Raw genomic sequence first — 21255 nt, 5'->3', positions numbered from 1 at the left:
TTTATACACTTGTTTCTGGAAGCTATAGGAAGGTGTTGAACTTGTCACTTTGATTATTTCACTTTGTCATATAAATTTAATAAACTTGGTATACGTACTGTTTGGCATTCTTCTCAAAGGGTAAATGAGTTTCTTGAATAAATACCGTGATATCTTCAGCATTTTGACATCTATTTCTTAATTGTAAAGTGGCAAAGTATAGCTAACATTCCCGTGTTTGGATACCTCCTGAATAAGTCATTTTAGAATGGAGCAGTTTTCCTTAATCTTGAGTCTCCAGGTCATTTCATTTGATTTTCCCTTTAATACTTACAAATTATTCTACTTTATTTCCTTCCAAGTTTATCATCTGTAAAAAAGTTGCAACACGGAGACAGAAGCTAGCTAGTGATCCCCTGAGATGCATCTAAAACAAAAAAGGGAAAACCGGTGCCCACAGAGTCTAGAATAGAGAGAATTCAAGGACGATTGAGCCCCATGCTCTTGGGAAAGACTCATAGTCACATTAGGACAGCGGTTCCTAAATTTTTGTCACCCACAAGCTGCATCAGGTCATTTGTTAGAAATATTGATTCCTGGGCCCTACCCTGGCTTATTGACTTAGGATCCGGTGAGAGCGTAGCTGGGGCTCGGCATTTTCTTGAGCAAGCTCCGCAGACCGACCGAGAACCCTAATTGGGATTTACGCGCCCCTGAACTCCGCCCTCACTCAGCCCCGCCCCTCTACCAGGCCCCGCCCTCAGCCCCGCCCAAGCCCCCGCCCCGCCTGTCTTGTCCAAGCCCCGCCCTCTCCTCTCCGGTTCGCGCGGCCTAGCGGGCCTTTTCCCGTGATCCCTCGCGCCTGGCTGTCGCGGTTGCTGGGCAACCGGCGCTGGCGGCTGGCGGCGCGGGGATCTGCACCACCATGGGGCCGCCGCCGGGCCTCGCGCCACTCCTGCTGGTCCTCCAGGGCTGCTGGGCCTCGATGAGCGCCCAGGACAGGGCCACCTCGGCGGTGACTACTGAGGACCTCAGCTCCACCGAGCCAGCCCCAGCCATTCTTGGACCCTCTCTGTCGCCTAGGACCCCGGGGGCCCCCAGAACCCCGGAGGCCTCCAGAACCCCGGAGGTCCCCAGAACCCCGGAGGTCCCCAGAACCCCGGAGCCCTCCGCCTCCGGCCCCAGGCCCACCCCGGTTACGGACGGTGGGTACCAAGTGCTAACTCCTGGGGGTCTACAGGGATCCAATCTGGAAGGGGTAGCCGGGTGAGAAGGTAATAATAGTAATAGCTGAGGCTGCTGTGTGCTGACATTGCCGAACGTTCCATAGGCTTGGATCCCCCAGCAATAACCCTAAGAGGTAATTCTTATTCCTGTCGCACAAATGGGGAAGCTAAAGCTCAGAGAGCGTAAGTGGGACAGTGTCAAATCCTTGAAAGTATGAGCAGTGGCCCTGGACAACGTGAATGCTAATGACAATGACGAATGTGTCCCTGCAGCTGAAGTTGAAATTAAATAGAAAGTTTTAAGACAGTGGTGGAAATCAATGCTGAAGCTGCATTGAACTTTTCACTTGTATTAAGAACAGACGCCAACGTTCTAGCTTATTAAGTTTGACTAGGTGAAGGCCTTTGTCAGTTGAGAAAATCTCAGGATTCCTCCTGCATTTAGTGGAGGTGGGAAGGTAAGGGATGAAGGCTTATGCCTACTTCTTAGGATTTACATTTAGAGATAACTAACATATCTCTTAAAGTGATCTTCTAATCCTGGAATTACAAATTTAGAGATTATTTTTATAATCTAATTTGATTCATGTCTTCAGGGGATGTCTGTGATCCCTTGAGATTGAGGGCAAAATTTTGGGAATATGCATTTTTCTGGGGTGAGTGTTCATAGCAGTCGAAGATTCTCACAGGAGGTCATCATCTCAAAAAAAAATTTTTGTTTTTTTAATCCTTTGTCTGGATTGAGAGTATGCCCAGTAGGTATATATATATATATATATATATTTTGTCTCCTCTCTTTTTTTAATATTGTAGTTGGACAAAATACCTTTATATTTTTATTTTTAAATATTTATTGATTTTTTTAGGTGTAGATGGACACACCAGAATGCCTTTATTTTTATGTGGTGCTGAGGATTGGACCCAGCGCCCTGTATGTGCTAGAGCACTGTACTGCTGAGCCACAACCCAGCCCCCTTTTGTCTCTTTTTGAGAGACTTTTAACTAAGGATGAGTATGCGTACATAAAAAAGTTCTTATTGGCCGACATGCTGAACTCTAGAACTTAATTTCAGTTACTGAACCATTATTTCGTGAAAGAGCCTCTTTTGTAAACTAGGAGTAGTCCGTAAGAGAAAGGACAAGGGCCCAGGCTCAATGGTAGATCAGGTATTTAGTAGGCACGAGGCCCCGGGTTCAATCTCCAGCACCAACAAAACTCCTGGGGGTAAGCAGGGATTCAATCTGGAAGGGGTAGCCGGGTGAGAAGGTAATAATAGTGATATATTCCTTACTTCAATATATAAGCAAAGCTCTGCTTTACATTTAACCTGTTGATCTAATAAATTGATAGGGAAGTTAAATCGGTGACAAATTGGGACAGAATATAGCCAGGTATTCAGTTTCTGAAAATCTCTAGCGTTTGTGGACTAGACTTTCATTCACATAAGAACCTCATCAGTTGTGTACTTTCTCCCCAAAATGAAACAATGCTTGGATCATTATGACTAGGACATATATTCAAGGTTTTTCTTCTAATCTGGGTGATGAATTTGAACTTGTTTTGATCTTTCTAAAGGACCCTTTAGGCCCATGACAGTAATAACTACCTGCTTCCTGTGTGGTAGAAACTATGTTATGCATTTCATCTGTGATATATCTTATTTAATCTCCCAATGTGTGGGCACTGTTATCTTCATTATTCAGGAAGGTGAATTGCCTAATTTTGGGTTGCACAGCTGCTAAAGTTAGAGCAGGGGGCTGGCTCTGGAACTAGATACAGATTTGCAGAATAACCAGGCCAGTGCTGGTGGGAGATGATACTGTTCATTTTAGTACCCTGCTCTCTAAGCTAAGCATGCAGATGATAAGAGGCGTGGAAGAGCAGCTGAGTGCTACTTAGGTCTAGTGAGTGCTCAACAGATACTTGCTGGGTGATTAAGTGCACTTGCATCTTAGATGAAGACCTTTTCTTTTTTTTTTTTTTTTTTCATTAAACACTATTGCTTTATCCTTCGCAGTCTTATAGCTACCTACAAGAGTTTTGCGTTTTGAAAACAAATCAAGATTGTAATTTTAAAAGCCAAAGGCAGGGAGCCTAGCTACTCTTTTATTTTTTACATTAGTGATTACCGGTTACATCATCATGTTACTCAGTACACAAAGGAGTCCCTATCTAGAGACTAGCACATAAACTTAAGGCAGAAAACGTTTGTAAGCATTGTGTATTTATTTGCTGACAAAACCTTTCCCTTATATACTTTTTTTCTAGCCCCTTTTTCGGGGCTACATTTTTCTAAAGCTCATTTTTACCATGGAATAATTCATATATACAAATAAGAAGGGTGCATGGACTCTCTACCAACATTTGCTTGATATCCTTTGTTTGCTTATTATTTTTAGGGTTGAGATCCTTTTCTGAAAAAGAAGCAAAACATTATATGTCCTGTTTTTATTCTTCTTTTTTGTGGTACTGGGGATTGAACCCAGGGGTGCTTAACCACTGAGTTACATTCACAGTCCTTATTTTTAATTAATATTTATTTTTTAGCTTTAGGTGGACACAGTATCTTTATGTGATGCTGAGGATCGAACCCAATACCTCATGCACGCCAGGCGAACGCGCTACTACTTGAGCCATATCCCCAGCCCCCACAACCCTTTTTATATTTTAATTTTTAAAATATTTTTAGTCATTGATGGACAATACCTTTCTTTCTTTCTTTATTTATTTATTTATATGTGGTGCTGAGAATTGAACTCAGTGCCTCATGAGTGCTAGGCAAGCACTCTACCACTGAACCACAACCCCAGCCCTTATATTTTATTATATTTTTTATATTTTATATTTTATTATATTTTATTCTGAGAGTTTTGTTAAATTACTGAGGCTGGCTTTGAATTCATGAACCTCCTGCCTCAGCCTTCTGAGCCACTGGGATTATGGTAATTGCACCCATCGATTTTATTCCTTTTATTTCTTCCTTCCCAGCAATAATCTCTATCAAAAATTCTATGTTTTTATTCTCATGCTCTATTTCCCAGTTCAAAAGAGAATGAATTAGTAGAGAAGTTAAATTGTGATAAACTGAGACAGAATATAACTGAGTATTCAGTGCCCAAAATTCTCAGGATGTTTGGATTTTTTTTTCTTATCCACATAAATAATCTGTTAAAATTGGATCTAAAAATATAGTGATTAGAAATGCAGATAATCATGAATTATTAATTAAAAATTGCTAAATGAGGAGATTCCTAACCTCCCCCATTTATTATCTCAATTCCTAACACTTGTCTAAGCACCTGAGCCCATCCAACTTTTGGACAAGAGCCTGTAAACATGCATTTAGCTTCAAAGCTGCAGGTTACATATGAGGAGAGAGACAAGATTGCACCTCCTTTTCCTAGAGGCCTTAAGTAGGCCATTTCTCTGAATCATCATCTCTAGGAAAGGGCTTGAGAATCTTCGACTGAATCAGTGGGCCTTTTGGTCAGTTAAAGAACTTATGTGTGCTGTCCTTAAACCTGTGTCAATTATCAACATCACTTGAAAATTTTTGAAAACTGCAGGTGTCTGGGTTTCATGTTCAGTTTGCCAAATCAGAGTCCTTGTAGCTAGAGCACAAACAAGACTTTCCAAGCTAGTCAAAAGGTCAGCCATTTGGGGGAAATCTCTGATGTGGCGTCAAATTGACTAATTTCCACTTCACAAATTCCCCCCCCCCCAAGTACAATAGGAAGAACAAAATGGAACTTTTGTATGTAACTAATTTATGGCACGTTGTGGTGGCAGGGGGCAGTCGCTGCCTGCTGATTGTAATGCTCTGCATCCTATCCCTCCTTTTTTCTGTAGTTGCTGCTCTGTGTGTCTGTGACTTGTCCCCAGCACAGTGTGATGTCAACTGCTGTTGTGATCCTGATTGCAGCTCCATGGATTTCAGTGTCTTTTCTGCCTGCTCAGTTCCAGTTGTCATGTAAGTAGATGACACCTCGTTTGGATAAAATTTGAGCAGGATAATAAAATGTGGGGAAAGAAAGTGAAAACTCACCCAGGCCCAAAACCCCAAACCTGATTTCCTGTGTTTTGCATCGTACAGAAGGGAGACTGTGCAAAGCAGTATGTAAACCAGCAGCTTTCCCTCATTTGCATCCTGCCAGGTGATAATGCAGGCCAAAGAGAGCTCACGTTGCTTCTGGAGAGTACAGTGCAATCTCCCAGTGTTCAGAGATGGAGTCACATTTCAGTTTCAGTTGTGAACAGATATCATGTCCCATTTCCCTAGCAGTGAATGTCTCATGCATACCTACGTGAAGAATGCAGTTTAATTTTACCTCTTTTGTTGTGGACATAGTATTTGCAACAAAAAGTGCTTTGTTTATACTTTTCTGATATATAAATCTTCCAGGAATTCTCACAGTTCACATTGTATAGAACAATGGGAAATAACATTCCCAGCAGATTACAAGTGAAGAAATCATCTAAAGGATTTAATCTCATATTTCAGAGCTTTTTGAAAAAAACAATAGCATTTCCAAAAAGGTATATTTATTCAAGATGGAACCAATTTACTATTTAGAGGGAGCTAATTTAAGTTTAGCCTTATAGCGCCTTGTAACAATTGACACATGATAGTTTGAATTCTTTTTGGAAATACAATGGATTTTTTCCCATGAGAAACCATTTTATCAATCCAGTGGGAGATCAAATAGATTTCTAATATTGTTTTAAAAAAGACTGGAGAATGGGTGTTGTAGTCTGATTACTTTTCTCTATACCTGGTTATCCTTGTTAAAAGTCATCATCTAAGGAGGCTGGGGTTGCGGCTCAATGGTAGAACACTTACCTAGCATGTGTGAGGCACTGGGTTCGATCCCGAGCATAAAAATAAAAACAAAATAAAATAAAGTTATTGTGTCCATCTACAAAAAAAATAAAAATAAATAAAAAAATTAAAAAAAAAGTCATCTGCTCTCCTGCTTTGTAAGTATAGGAAAGTTGATACCATTTTTTCAAATTAAATTTTTTATTAGCTAATATAGCAATTTTAGATGTAGACTGTAGTATTTAGGACGGGGGTTAGCACTTTTTTTTCTGTAAAGGACCAGATAATAAATAATTTAGTCTTCCCAAGACTCTGTTACATCTTCTATGTTTTACCTTTGTTACACAAAAGCAGCCAAAGATAAGTCATTGGATGGGCATGACTATGTCTTAGTAAAATTGATAAAAAATGGTGTGTTTTATAGACCCCTATTATAGAAGTCAAGACTAAATCTCTAATACCCTTGAGAAAGGACCTCATTTTTTATAAGTTTTGTGATTTTCTCCTAAATATAAATAGCCAAATCAAAAGTCCTCTTCCTAATTAACTGAGCATTCTCGTTATATAGGTCTCAATTCAAAAAGTTTACTTACATTTACTAAACTATCAACAAATCCTATGTGTCATCTAATAACTCATAAATTTATTCATAAGCTGATTGGATGAATGTTTCATGAGCACAAGAAGAATATATATTTTTTTAAATCTTTGGTTTTTTTTTTAATCTCAGCCCTGCTTCTGCCACATAACCAGACCTCATTGAAAAAGAGTTGACTGGGCTGGGGTGCAACTCACTAGTAGGATACTTGATACTTGACTTGCCTGCATGCACGAGGCCCAGATTTGATTAAAAAAAAAAAAGTGGACTGGATGAATGGATTTTTCCCTGCCACCCCTAAATGTATCCTGGAGGACCCCTGCCACTGCCTGGACTTCCCTGTGCACTAAGCAGCTTTTCATTCCTTATCACTGGGGATTGAGCCCAGGGGCCCTTTACCACTAAGCTACACTCCCAGCCCTTTTTTATTTTTTTCTTTTGAGACAGGATCTCGATAAATTGCTGAGGGCCTTGCTAAGTTGCCTTGAACATGGAATCCTCCTGCCTTAGCCTCCTGACTCTCTGGGATTATAGGCGTGCACCAGTTCTCTTGGCTTCACCATGCCTTTCTGGAGCACTCCTGTGTGCCAGCGCCAGGGATATAAAGATAAGTTCAGCCTTATCCTGCCTCTGAGAACATCCCAGTGAGGGAGAGAGACAAATGAGTACATGCAGTTTCTGCTCCTGAATGCTGGGAGAACTCAGAGGACTGGTAGCTCAGACACTAGGCTGAGAGGGCTTTCTACAAAGATGTTGGAAGCTGAGCTGGGTCCCAAAGAACAAGTTAAGTTGGTCAGCATGAGTCTGGGGAAGGACATCCCAGGCCCAGGGAACTGCCTGGACAGAGTCCTGGGGTGGAGGAGGCTGGCCTATGCAGTTATCTGCAGGCAGCTCACGTGGTTAGGGAGGGATGTGGCACAGAAGGTGTGGAGAAGAGCTTGGGACTCAGTCCCGAGGAGCCTGTGTGTGTGCTGAAGGGTTCTGATGTCCTGAAGTCCCACCTCATGTCATTCAGCAACAGTGTGCAAAGTGGGTCACTGAGGCCAAGCCTGGTGTTAGAGAACCAAGAAGATACCACTTCGGATGCAGGCTCATGGCTCCCGCCCTACCTGGAGGCCGGGATAGTGGGACTAGGTGGAGGTATGAGATGTGATACTGAGATACTGCCCAGCTGGAGGAGTCAGGGGCATCATTCCTTTGAGTCCTCAGGCACCAGAGCCCTGAGTTTGCCCATTCCTACTGACTTCCCCTTGGAAAACTCCCACCTCATTCATTGCTAAAGACACTTCAGACGCTCTCATTACCTATCGACCCCTTAGCCTGGACTCACATTCTTCCCCACCTTCTTCCAGGTCCAGTTTATGGCTATTCTGCATCTCCAACCCTCTGCTCCAGCCAGCCATGCTACACCAGGTTCCCAAAGACCATCAGTTCCCTACTTGGTGAATGCTGTAGTGCTTCAATTAGCTTCCCATTCCCTCTGCTGGTCTGATTCCTAAAACAGTCCTTTAAGCCCTGTAAAAAGTAAATGATAGCTGGGTGCATTGGCGCATGCCTGTAATCTCAGGAGCTCTGGAGGCTGAAGAAGGAAGATTGCGAGTTCAAAGCCAGCCTCAGCAAAATCAAGGTGCTAAGCAACTCGGTGAGAACCTGTTGCTAAAGAAAATACAAAATAGGACTGGAGATGTGGCTTAGTGGTTGAGTGCCCCTGAGTTCAATCCCTGTACCATAATTTCTAAGCCTTAAACCTTTCAAAAAAAAAAGTGAATGATAATATTCAATGTTGGCAGGGGCACAGGAAAGTAGGCATGCTTGTGACAGTGTTGATGAAGATGGATGTTTTACTTCTCTGGAGGGCAATCTGGCAATGCCACAGAAGCCTTGAATAATTAATTTTCCTTTTGACTTGGCAGTTCTACTCCCAGGAACATGGCCGAAGAAAATAACTGGAAACATTATGAAGATGTTTGTATAAGGATGTCATTATAGCTTCATATGTAATTGGGGAAAATTAGATACAACCTAAACCAACTGTAGAGGATTGTTTATAATTTTTTTTGGAGGGGGCCGCAACTAGGGGTTGAACTCAGAGGCACTCAACCACTGAGCCACATCCCCAGATTTTTGTATGTTTTATTTAGAGACAGGGTCTTGCTGAGTTGCTTAGGGCCTTGCTAAGTTGGGATTGACAGAAGACTTGACTGTACCATAATTTCTAAGCCTTAACCCTTTCAGATGATTCCTTTGAAGATAGCTTTACTCTGAAGACAAGTAATTTTGGATCCAATCTGGGTACTTAAAAAGAATTTGAAGTTTTCTACAAAATTTTATATAATTTATGCTTTTAGAATTTGCAAGGTTTGTTAACATTAAAATTATACCCTGATCTGTTATCCATACTTGACAAGATTTCCTTAAAGGTTGTTATACCCGACTTAATTTTTCCACTAGAGGAAAGTTTCAAATTCAATTCTAACATCATGGTTTTATAAATGTCTTCCTGAACCCCAAACCCTTCTTCATCTTCTTGAAATGTATTTGTATATATTTTGGTTTTGTTCCCTTGTGACTGAAAATATAGGTGGATGTACTGCAATTTGTTATCTGAATTGATACTGACCAGTGACTGTTACTTTTTCTGCCAAAATGAAAATTGTTTGTTTGTTATAGTACTGCAGATTGAACCCAGGGGCACTCTACCATTGAGTCACATCTCCAGCTCCTTTTATGTTTTGAGACAGGGTCTCACTAAGTTGCTTAGGGCCTCGCTAAATTGCTGAAGCTGATTATGAACTTGCAATCCTCCTGCCTCAGCTTTCCGAGCCTCTGGGATTAAAAGCATGTGCCACCTACCCAGTCCCAGCTTTTTTTAAATTTTGAGACAGGAGCTCACTAAATTACTGAAGCTGACCTTAAACTTGAAGTCCTCTTGCCTCAACCTCCTGAGTAGCTGGAATTACAGGTGTGAGCCACCCCAACCAGCAAACATCTGATGGCTTTAAAACATCTTCCCAACATCATATATTTATACCTTAAATTTCATATATTATTTTTTTAATTTTCAGGGGTGATAGCCAGTTTTGTACTCAAAAAGCAGCCATCTATTCATTGAATTTTAAAGCAAACCCACCTGAAAGGGTATTTAAACTCATTGACCAGATCAATCCATCTATTTTCTGCATTCGCGTTACAAACTGTAAGTATTTGACGTTGATATATTTTGTGAAACTATAAAGTTTTTCTTTTAAAGTTATTTTATGGAAAAATATCTCATTCAGTTAGATTTGAAGTGATCATTCTGTTTTGGCTATGTGTATAAAGTATATTTTCTGAGGCCATTTTATAAGTAGCTGAAAGTAATTTTATAGACCTGTGACCTGAACATTTTCTTTGAAAGTGATCATGCTGGGGCTAGGGATATGGCTCAAGTGGTAGCGCGCTCGCCTGGCATGCGGCTCGGGTTCAATCCTCAGCACGACATACAAACAAAGATGTTGTGTCCACCGGAAAACCGAAAAATAAATATTGAAATTCTCTCTCTCTCTCTCTAAAAAAAAAAAAAAAGGAAAAAAAAAGTGATCATGCTTATATACCTGTCTTTTCCATTCTCACTCTTGATTTCAAGGTGTTTATGTTATGTAGACAGGCGTGGGAGTCCAGATTTATATAATACACACATGACTTTTTCAGCGTATTTCCTCCTGGCGTAATGGTTGAAAATCAGGTTCAGTTTTAAACATTACCTGTGGTTTCTATTTCCTCTTTCTTATTTTTGTTAAGTACATTTGCATGAAAACAGGATCTTTATTTTTATTTGAGTATTTAGCTCAAGTACGTGTTTCTATCCAAAGTACACGTGAGTGTAAATGTTATCAGAGTCACAGTTCAGAGACATATCTATGGTTTTATCAGTTAAACCTCCTCATCATCTTTTTCCTGAAAAAAATTTTTTTTAGTTGTAGATGGACAGCATGCCTTTCTTTTATTGGTTTATTTTTATGTGGTGCTGAGAATAGAACCCAGTGCCTCACATGTGCAAGGCAAGTGCTCTACCACTGAGCTACACCCCAAATCCTTCTTCATCTTCTTGAAATGTATTTGTATATATTTTGGTTTTGTTCCCTTGTGACTGAAAACATAGGTGGAAGTACTGCAATTTGTTATCTGAATTGACTGCTGACCAATGACTGTTACTTTCTCTGCCAAAACATGAGCCCAATAAATATGCCATTCCCTCTTTCCCTTTTGTTCTGTACACTGCATATTTCCCCCAGGCTCTCAGCAGTCCCTGGGCTGAAATTGGGGAGAAAGTGATGAATATTTTTGGCTTTGGTTGTGCTGTTCACCTGTGTGCATACAAAACCATTACTACTACTACTACTTTTTTTTTAAACAGTAGTTTGTCAATGAACCTTTATTTTATTTATTTATATGCAGTTCTGGGAATCAAACTCAGGGCCTCACACATGCCAGGCGAGCACAATACCACTGATCCACAACTCCAACCCGGGACCCTGCTTTTTTAACAAGCCTCTGGGAATTCTGGAGGAAGTGAATATGTAACAAGACACTGTGTCTTTTTCATATAATGTTTCTAAAATCTACTTCCAAAATACTGAAGATGTCATATATACACATAATTTATGCTGATTTAAAACACTTTTTCTAAACAGATAAACCTGCATTATCCTTTATTAATCCAGAAGTGCCTGATGAAAACAATTTTGACAGATTGATGAAAACATCAACTGGTTTTACATTGAATGCAGAATCAGATGTTTCTTTTTCAACCAAATTGGATGCTCCAAGTGCTACTAAATATGAGGTGAGCCAAGAACTTGACTGAGTCTGCTCACTATGTCTCAGATACCCTGGCCTTGTAAGTTGATTTTTAATGTCACCAGCAAAACTGACTTTCTGGAACACAGAAGAATTAATATAGACTGAAAAAAAAAATGAATGTTTGTGCCTCTAAGTCAAAGATCATGAAAATTAAAATTGGATGTTTAGATTCTGAATATGGTAGTTAAGGTTGTTGATTCTGTGATAAGCTTGTGTTTTGTCTCTGCAGAATTTGTTTTTCTCAACCTTAAAAGAGGCAGCAAAATGCTTGAGGCTTGCTGCTGGGGACATGAGTGGATTGGTTGGTGCCTGGCCCTATTCTCAAAATTGTATTTACTTAATTTGTAGACTTTAGGAGGTTGTGTGCTATTTTATAGTAAACCTTTAAAATGTGATATTTATTAACATTGAAAAAACTTTTTCAGAAGCATCTTTTTGAAAGGGAAAGTATAAAATTAATATGTACTGGTTCTGAAAGTTAGAAATATAGAGGTACCTAAGTAAAAACCAAAATGCCCTTTGTCTCTGTTAAAATTCACACTGCTGGGATTGGGGGGTATAGCTCAGGGGTGTAGCATGTGCTTAGTATGTGTCAGGCCTTGGGAGTGGAGAACAATTCATGCTGAAAATCACTGTGAAAACATTGGTGTGAATTCTTCCTAATTTTTAAATCCATCTAAAAAACATAATATTATATAGAAGTGAGATTTATAGTTACCTACATTGTTCTAGAAAATTTCTTTTTTTAAGTAACAAGTCTTTTTTGGTACTAGGGTCACTTTTTTGGTACCTAGGGTCACTGGGCCACTGATTCACATCCCCAGCCCTCTTTTGAATTTTATTTAGAGTCAGGGTCTCACTGAGTTGCTCAGTGCCTCACTGTTGCTGAGGCTGGCCTTCAACTCAGGATCCTCCTGCCTCAGAGTTGCTGGGATTACAGTAGTGCGCCACCAGCTGGGCTGTGCAGAGCTTTCTAGGTATCACCTCATAACAGCCGGGGAGGGATGCGGTATTGTCTCATTTATCTGTGTACAACCTGGGCATAGGAAAGTAACTTGTGAGTTAGTGTTAGGGCAACATTTACAAAGGATTCCTGTGTCTATATTTGAGCTATTCCATTCTTTTGTGGAATTGGGATTGAACCCTTGGACTCACACATGCTAGGCAAGTGGCAAGTGCTGTACCTCTGAGCCACATCCGCAGCCCAAGCCATTCCACTCTTAACAGACATTTGTTTCCAATCTTTGCTATTATCGTCCACAATGAACATTCCTGGGTGTAAGTGTGTGTTTGATTAAATTCTTAGGAGATATTTCTATAAATGACTTAAGGTCAAAATAAATGGAAATTTTAAATATTGATGCACAGGTATATCATTCAAAAAGATTACAGTAGTTCCTGGCACCAAGGTAATTTGTGTAAATTTTAAATTTATTTGGGTAAATTTTAAATTTAAGACAATTGTCTGTATGCTCAGTAGCTGTAGATTTGAATTTTGAATGTTGGGGAAGAATTTCATGGGGTATTTGGTTTAGGGAAATAAGGCATTTCTTCATAAAATTGGTTTATGAAAAAATTTTATATGACTTAATATATACTGCAACTGCTGTTTAAGTAATTAATGGTAGTGGAACATGATTCTCACCCCTGTACCTAGCCGCCCAACTTCTGCCTGCAGAGGCAAACACTATCAGCTCCTGGGTCCTTCCAGAGGGATTCCAAATTCAGAAGCCAAGCACAGTGACACGTATGCCCAGAAGCACACATCCTTTAAAAGAGGGCGAGACTGCTAGATGTCAGTTCCCTGTGGGCTGGCCACAGTGTCTCTGACGCCTGCGATGCCAGTGGCACCTAGCAGGTGCCCTCTGGGTGCTGAAGGAGCGCCATGGGCGATCTTGGTTGTGTGTTTACAGTATGGGGCTCAGCTGCGGACTTCAAATGACTCTTCAGCTCCATTTTTGAGATTGCCTTCACCACTGATGTCATCCCTGTGCACTGATGATAACCCTGCAGGTAAGAGGGTGGCCCTTGTTCTCTCTCTGCAGAGACTTTACAGTTATTAGTTTACATTTCTGGTAGTCATACACAGCAGCCTTCCTACCTGCAACCGGAGTGGGCTGAAGAGGCTTGAGAGCACCTCGGCAAGGGCAGTTGATTTCCTGCCGTGGGGGCCTTTTCTACTCCGCACGGTTGCTCCTGGTTCCTTGTCTGATGAGATGAGCTCCCACCACCCGCAAGCAGCCCACTCACTTGTCAGACACTTCCAGGTAGGCTTTGGAAAGTTCCAGAGCTTGTCAAAAGCTAACATTTATTAACACTCATTGTGTGTTAAGCGATTGCATGTGTTTTCCCATTTAATCTTCACTGATCCCTTGGGCTCAGGTTAATATCTCCAATTTTTATTTTTAAAATTTCTTTTTCATTTTTTAAAAAGAGCATTCTCTATTTTTTCCCTATTCTTTCTCCTTTTTTTATATTGCATTCTAATTATTCATAATAATGGACCTTGATACATATTCATACATGCACATGATGTGATGTAACAATATAATTCTATCTCTATATTACGTCCAATTTTTTGACGAGGAAGCAGAGAGGTAGAGGGTTACTTGCTTGGGCCTTCTCAGGCGATGGTGGAGAGAGGCTGGCCTGCAGCTGAGCCCGCTTGCTTCCCAGTGAGTCCTGCTTCTCCCTTCAGGAGCACGAGAGACCCGCTGACTGGCCCCCAGGTAGTGGAGGGTGGCAGCCAGGGTGCTCTGAGGCTTCAGCCAGCCTCTCTGTGGAGCCATCTAAGCAAAGGATGACAGGGAAATGCATCCTGTTGAGAAGACAGGACACACTAGAACAGTGTCAACTGAAACCAGACACCATTTTCACCTATCAGTTTGACAAGGCTCAAAAAAATTTGAAGACATGGGGAATTTAGTACTCACCTACACAGCTGGTGGCACTATGAACTGGTACTGCCCCCGGAGAAGATCAATTTAACTTATATATCAAAATTATGAAGGAATGTTTGGTCCTTCACCCAGCTGTTAACCCCCAGGAGTTGATCCTGCAGAAATGCTGGACCACGTGCAAAATAATAGATCGCAGTGTTGTTGGTGATGGCAAAAGCAGAGACAGCTTAAGTGTCCTGTGGTAGGGAGCTGAGGGAATAATTATGCCACCTGTGTAACAGGATGCTAATTATTAAAAGGAGGCAGAAACTCCTCCTGTATGGAGACAGCCTGACCTCCAAGATATATTCATCGTCCAGTGGAAAAAACAAGGGGAAGGATGGTATATCCATTGTGTTGTTTCCAAAAGGGGAAAAATAATTTTTAAAAATGTTTGTAACTACATATTTTTGTTTGTTTGTTTGCATACACCATTTCCAGGCAGAAATATCGGAAACTTCATCCTGGTTGCCTCTAGAGAAAAAGAATGATGGGAAGACAGGAGTTGGAGAAAGACTACTCAGTCTTTTTTTGTGCCTTTTGAATTTCATGCATGCATTACCTAGTTGAAAACTAATTTTTAAGCACAATTTTAGTCATAGCGTATATACGTGTTGTAACTTATTTTTCAGTTTTACCTAGATTATCGTTTTCTTCAGTTGGAAATTTTCTTCTCTTTTTTTTCCCCGTGGGAATGTTATGACATCTAGCATTTCTGGTGAACCAGGCTGTTACATGCACCAGAAGGATGGATTTAGAACAGTGTGAAGAAATTGAAGCCCTTAGCATGGCTCGTTACAGCAGCCCTACAATTTTGAGGGTAAGAATTATTTTGAAGTGGAACTAACTTATTAGTTATGTTTTCTGTTCTTTGTACCCTTTTAAAATATGAAAAGTATGGAATAATATCCATACATGATTCACACTGAAGTTTAAATTTGTCTTCTCCAGTACCCTAGTATAGATGATTTTTTTTTTTTTGAGAGAGAGAGAGAGAGAGAGAGAATTTTTATTTAGTTTTTTTAGTTTTTGGCAGACACAACATCTTTGTATGTGGTGCTGAGGATCGAACCTGGGCTGCATGCATGCCAGGCGAGCGCGCTACCACTTGAGCCACATCTCCAGCCCATAGATGATTATTGAAATAATCCTTTAAATAAATTTTTATTTATTTATAGTTAGCTCATATTTTGATTTTATCCATTTTGATGATAACCAACGAAATCTTTTTTGTGACAGAAATACTCATATTAGCATCAAAAGCGTTCTCTTTCTCATAAACAGACTGGAAAAAGAAGAGAGAATCCACTTTCTGGATGGCAGATGAAATAGGCAGGAGAGGACAGGAAGTGGGATTGTTGGAGCAGGGAGAAGCGGTCACAAGGCCAGGGCCCCCTTCTCTCTGGTGGCAGTGACTGAACTGGAACTGAATATGGGAGCCAGATGAGGGAGGTTTGTGAGAGGAGAGACATTCTTCAGTGACAAAAACCGAGATGATTTTTTTCCAAGGGCCCCCTCCTAATTTCCTTTTTTTGTGGGGAAAGCAGAGGGAGGGCGGTCCATGGCCCCAGGAATCATCTGGGCTGTAGACTCAAGTTAAGCTTACCCCTTCCTTTCCCTTTTTAAATTTAATTTTATATTTTTGATACTAGGGATTGAACCCAGAAGTACTTTACCACTGAGCCACATCCCCAGTCCTTTTTATTTTTTGTTTTGAGACAGAGCCTCACTAAGTTGCTAAGGCTGGCCTTGAACTTGTGATCCTCCTGCTTCAGCCTCCTGAGATGCTGGGATCACAGGTGTGTGCCAGTGAAAGGGTTAACCTTTCTTCTGCCCTCCTCTTTCTCTCCCTCTCTCTCTCGTAAGCCAGCCCTGCATGTCCCTGAGTTCTTCCAGTTAACTTCTCAGGGTTGTTGGCAGTAGTCCCTGAGTGGCCAGGTACTATCTGTCTCAGCACAGGCCTCCCAAACATCCCTCTCCCCAAAGCTCTCAGTGGCCTAAAAGGTTGTCTGGTGATGAGGTTGGGAGTGAGGGTGACAGGAAATGGAGGAAGGTGGAGCCCTTTAGCAGGAGAGCTGCAGCCATGTTTGAGGGTAGGAGCTGACACCAGGGGCTGGGGCTTGCTGCAGGAAGACTGGGAGGCTGAGGAAATCTCCTGGGCAAGCCATGTCTCCTTGCAGTGAGAACCTGTGCAGCGAGTAAGCAGGAGGGCAGGGCTGTGCCTGCCTTCCCCAGTGTTATGGCCACATGGAAAGATGCAGGAATGATACGGAGGCCTGGAGGCTCCCTGATGCAGTCATGAGCTGGCCTGTTATGTTTCAGCCAGAGATGATCACAAAAAGTGTGATCACTGTGGTGTAGATACAGACATGCAGATGGGACAGCTTGATTCAAGAAATTCTGTTGTCCTCTGTAGAAGTCTTTAATAGGATGAACATGGCCTTTAGTCAAGGTCTGAAAAAGCTATGAAACTGCATCTCTTTGTTGTACTTAATGAAATTTTTATGTGTTCTTTTTATCTAGGCGCCTAATTCAGGAAAAAAGGTAAGAGTTGTTTATTTATTTAGTTGTAAATGGACACAGTATCTTTTATTTATTTATTTATTTTATGTGGTGCTGAGGATCCAACCCAGGACCTCATGCATGTGAGGCAAGTGCTCTTCTACTCAGCTACAACCCAGCCCCTGTTTGTGTTTTTGCAGTGCTAGGGATGGAACACAAGGCCTCATACCTGCTAGCAAGTGCTCGACCACTGAGCTCACCCAGCCTCTCACTTTTTCCCCTTTAGACAACAGAGCGGACTTGACTGACAGGGTGCTGTGGACTTCCGTCCTTTCAGGGTCTCCTGCTGTCATCTTGGTCTCTCATCAGGGAAGCTGCGAGCTCAGGGTGCCAGCTCCCAGTGTAGAAGCTGGAATACCTGGCTCCCAGTGTAGCACACACCTGGGTCAGACATACCTGTGAACACAGTCCCCAAGGAGGCCTGAGATGGTGGCTTGTCACAGCCTCCCAAAAGCCTATGGAAGTGGCCAGTTCAAGAGTCTCCTTGGTGGTTATTTTTTTTTGTCTGCCATGTACCTCTGCCTTCCTGGGTCAAGTGGACGATCAGAGCGGAGCCTGGCACTGTGTGTTGAGCGGCCTGTGTGTGCAAGTTGTGGGCGCAGTGTCTGCACACAGGTAGCACCTAGGATGCTGGTCCTGGCTGCAGTTGATTTGGTCAAATCTTTGGACACAGACATGTTTGAAAGGAAATAGCTCTGGACTTGAACTTTGGACTTCATACTATGTATGTGGGCCTGGAGGAGCTTGTTTTCCAGGTGCAGTCTCGGGCCTGCCAAATATGCAACACGAGTGAACCTGGAGCCCTGCAGCTTCCTGGGGGAGCATAGTGGGCGCCAGAAGCTCAACCAACCCCCTTCCTCTTTGAATCTTCCAAAAAACCTAGTTTGAAAGTCAAGTTGAGAGCTCGCCCATTGCTCCAGCCACTGGAAAGTGCTCTGATTCTGCCATTCCAAACAGTCTCTGCCTCTCGTGTGCTGAATCCTTAGTTCAGGGCAGCGCCCGTGTGTACGGGATGCTTGGTGGGTAGGGCTAAGTGATGACTGTCTGGCTGGGAGGGCGGTTCAGTTGCAGGGAGAGCCATCATGAGGAAGGTGTGTTTCTGAGAAGCATCGAGTGGGTTCCAGTGCGTTCTGAGTGTGAACAAGTCTGAAGTTCTTGGGTGCCTCTGCTGTCACAGGAGGCAGGCCCTATTATTATCACTTTGTGGCAAACTGGTCACAGAATTAGCTTGCTGAGGCCACAGAGCTGGGAAGGGGGAGAGCTAGGATGGGATTCCAGGCTGCCTGGTCCCAGAGACCTTGCGCTTTGCCAGGGACACTGATTTTGCGTCACTAGCTCCACAGACTCCCTAAGTGTCCTGCAGACAGATCAGGATTTCTGCCTCAGGTCTGAGTGACACCAAGATTTGTACTCTGAAGGGCAGTCATATAAACCAATAGTAAGGATTCATTTACATTAAAGGGAAAAAACAGCAGCATTCGGGGTGTGTCAGTGGATCAGGAACATAAGATATTGGAGCCAGTCTCCCCTTTAAGGAAAGCTGCTGTTATTCCCCGAATTCTTGCCACCATCTGCTGACGTAGCCAGGAAAGGCTGAAGTTTGGTCCTGAATTCTCATGTTAGTGTGTGCAGTTCTTTTTTTTTTTTTTTTTTTTTTTTTAGTTGGACACAATACCCTTTTTAAAAATCTTTGGTTTTTTTTTTTTTTTTGGTACCAGGGATTGAATTCAGGGGCGCTTAACCACTGAGCCACATCCCCAGCCCCTTTTATATTTTAATTTAGAGACAGGGTCTCCTTAAGTTGCTTAGGACCTTGCTAAGTTGCTGAGGCTGGCTTTGATCCTCCTGCCTCAGCCTCCTGAACAGCTGGGATTACAAGCCAAGCATGTATCACCATGCCCAGCAATGCCTTTATTTTATTTATTTATTTATTTTAATATTTATTTTTTAGTTATAGGTGGACACAGTATCTTTATTTTATTTTTATCTGGGGCTGAGGATTGAACCCATGTGCTAGGCAAGCACTCTGCCACTGAGCCCCAGCCCTTGCTGTGGGGAATCTGGGGATAGTATATGACCAGTGGGACACTGAGATTAGACCAGGCCTTCTGGTTTGTCCTTGGGATTGTTCCACTGAGGTTTTGATGGGTGAGTGTAGCTCCTGAGTTTTGAGCTGGGCCTTCACTTGTTGCCTGCTGGGTGCTCGCCCCAAATGGCCCTCCGTCAGAGGCTGGTGTGTGGCTGGGCACGCGCTTCCTGGAGTCCAGTCTCTCCACTGAGCCAGAAGCCTGTATGTTCAGAGGAAGGAATCTAGGGTTGTCTTTTTGATGACTTAAATAAGAGCTAGTAAATCCTAACCCAGGGCACCTGACCTGGCTCTTCAACCCAGCAGTGCCCATGTCAGGTGATTGGTTTTGTCTCTCTGCCACTCTTGTCACACAACAGCTTACTTTTTTGAGTAAACTGTGTTATGTTTTTATATGAGAGGTTTTGCTCCAGGACAGTTGCAGGTTTTCTTGGTCATGGGAGCAGATACATAAGGAGAGCTTGTTTATCTAAAATGACAGCTTAAGTACTTACCAATTTAAAATTATGAACAGGTTGGCATATGATCGAGGGCAGAGTTCAGAGCAATTTGAACAACTGGATATATCAGGTTCTTTCCTAAATAGTGGTTTCCAAGAATTGAAATGTAAAGCATGTGTCAGATTTGCAAAGAGCCCCAGCTGTCTTTAGAGGACTGCTTGTTCTTTGTCATTCTGCTAGTGATGGCCACAGATGACAAGTGTTCTTTAATAGCATCAGAGTCACCAGGGCTTCTTGATGTTGTTTTAAAGTTTTTTTTTGTCTGTTTTGCCTTATCCATGATCCCACCATCTACCAGAGATCACCACCGTGTGTGTGTGTAAAGCTGTATATCACTTGAGTCAAGAGTGTGTTCAGGGCAATTGTGAGGTTTATGGGTGTGTATCTGGGGGGCTGTGTGTAGAAAGTGCACGTGTGTGGATTCATCAGGAGGAGCTGGGTTTGGGAGATGCAGGCCTTTGTGTGCACTTATGTCTGATGTTGTCATGTATTGTGTATGTGACATCATTTACATACCATAAAACTTACCTGTCTGTGTGTATGCTGGGATCGAACCCAGACCCAGTGCTTGCTCACCACATGCTCTACCTCTGAACTAAAACCCCAAACTTGCCATTTTTGAAGTACAGTTCAGTATTTTTTTAAAATTTTTTTTGGTTGTAGATGGACACAGTATCTTTATTTATTTTTATGTGGTGCTGAGGATCAAACACAGTGCCTCACACATGCTAGGTAAGTGCTCTGCCACTGAGCCCCAGCCCAGCTCAGTGATTTTTAGGATATTCACAAGATCATGCCACCATTACCATTTTCCAATTCTAGAATATTTTCATCACCCTAGAAGAAACCCCCTGAGCTGATTAGCAGTCACTTCCCTTCTTTCCCAATTCTCTCCCCTGGCCCTGGCAATCACCATTCTACTTTTTTGTCTTTATGGATTTAAATATAAATATAAATGGAATCATATAATATGGGTAGCCTTTGCTGTCTGGCTTCTTAGCATATTTTTGAGATTTATCTGTATTGTAGCGTGTATTCATCATCATTATAGTATATGCCATTTTTATGGATGAATAATATTTCCTCAGAAAGACCACATTTTATTTATCTATTCCTTAGATAGTTCATTTGGGTTGTTTTCAGTTTTTAGCTGTCATAAACAGGCAGCTGTGAACATTCATTTAGGAATTTTTGTGTGAACATGTTTTCAGAGGTAATAATTTTTCAAGTTTGGATCCTAGCCTCCTCTAGTGTTTTCCTTATGAATATGTACATGCATGTCTCTGTATGTGGGAATATCTGTACTTTTGCAAGTGAGGAATTATCCTGTGCTTATCATTCAGTAGCAAGCCTTCCAACTTGGCAGTCTAGATCTTCAGAGGTTCATTTCAATTTTGTTGTTGTTATTTTAACCCTTGGTTATGGCGTGTAGTGTCTCTAATAATCCAGTTCTTTGCTTTGCAGGTCTTTATCACTATCCAATCCATTGTCATCCAGTCTCTAAATAAAACACTGACCCGACTGGAACACACTGACATGCTTCGGCCGACTCTCGTGGGCTCTGGGCAGGAGAAGATCTGCATTCACGTTGTTTTCGAGGTAGGCGCCCAGTGTGGCCTGGCAAGCTCTGCTTGTGTGTGGCAGGCTCCAGCCAAGTGCCTTGGGTAGAGGGCATCTGAACTCCTCCAGAGTGGGCGCCGCTC

General features: G+C 42.0%; 1 protein-coding gene across 3 annotated transcripts in view; it reads left to right on the top strand.

Annotated features, from left to right (window-relative positions):
* The first annotated feature begins 830 nt into the window (after window positions 1–830).
* Window positions 831–21255, top strand: part of Tctn1 (tectonic family member 1) — a 32436-nt gene continuing 12011 nt past the window's right edge. For all 3 annotated transcript variants that reach the window (XM_078039173.1, XM_021729324.3, XM_021729325.3), the window contains exons 1-8: window positions 831–1184; window positions 5056–5176; window positions 9689–9819; window positions 11297–11448; window positions 13379–13478; window positions 15115–15224; window positions 16928–16948; window positions 21017–21151. In XM_078039173.1, the coding sequence (XP_077895299.1) occupies window positions 905–1184; window positions 5056–5176; window positions 9689–9819; window positions 11297–11448; window positions 13379–13478; window positions 15115–15224; window positions 16928–16948; window positions 21017–21151 (1050 nt within the window). In that variant the 5' untranslated portion in view covers window positions 831–904. The remainder of the gene's footprint in view (window positions 1185–5055; window positions 5177–9688; window positions 9820–11296; window positions 11449–13378; window positions 13479–15114; window positions 15225–16927; window positions 16949–21016; window positions 21152–21255) is intronic.

This window comes from Ictidomys tridecemlineatus, chromosome 2, assembly GCF_052094955.1.
Source record: "Ictidomys tridecemlineatus isolate mIctTri1 chromosome 2, mIctTri1.hap1, whole genome shotgun sequence".
Taxonomy (NCBI): domain Eukaryota; kingdom Metazoa; phylum Chordata; class Mammalia; order Rodentia; family Sciuridae; genus Ictidomys; species Ictidomys tridecemlineatus.
The sequence above is the reverse complement of the archived record's forward strand: the minus strand, read 5'-3'. Positions and strand labels throughout refer to the sequence as shown.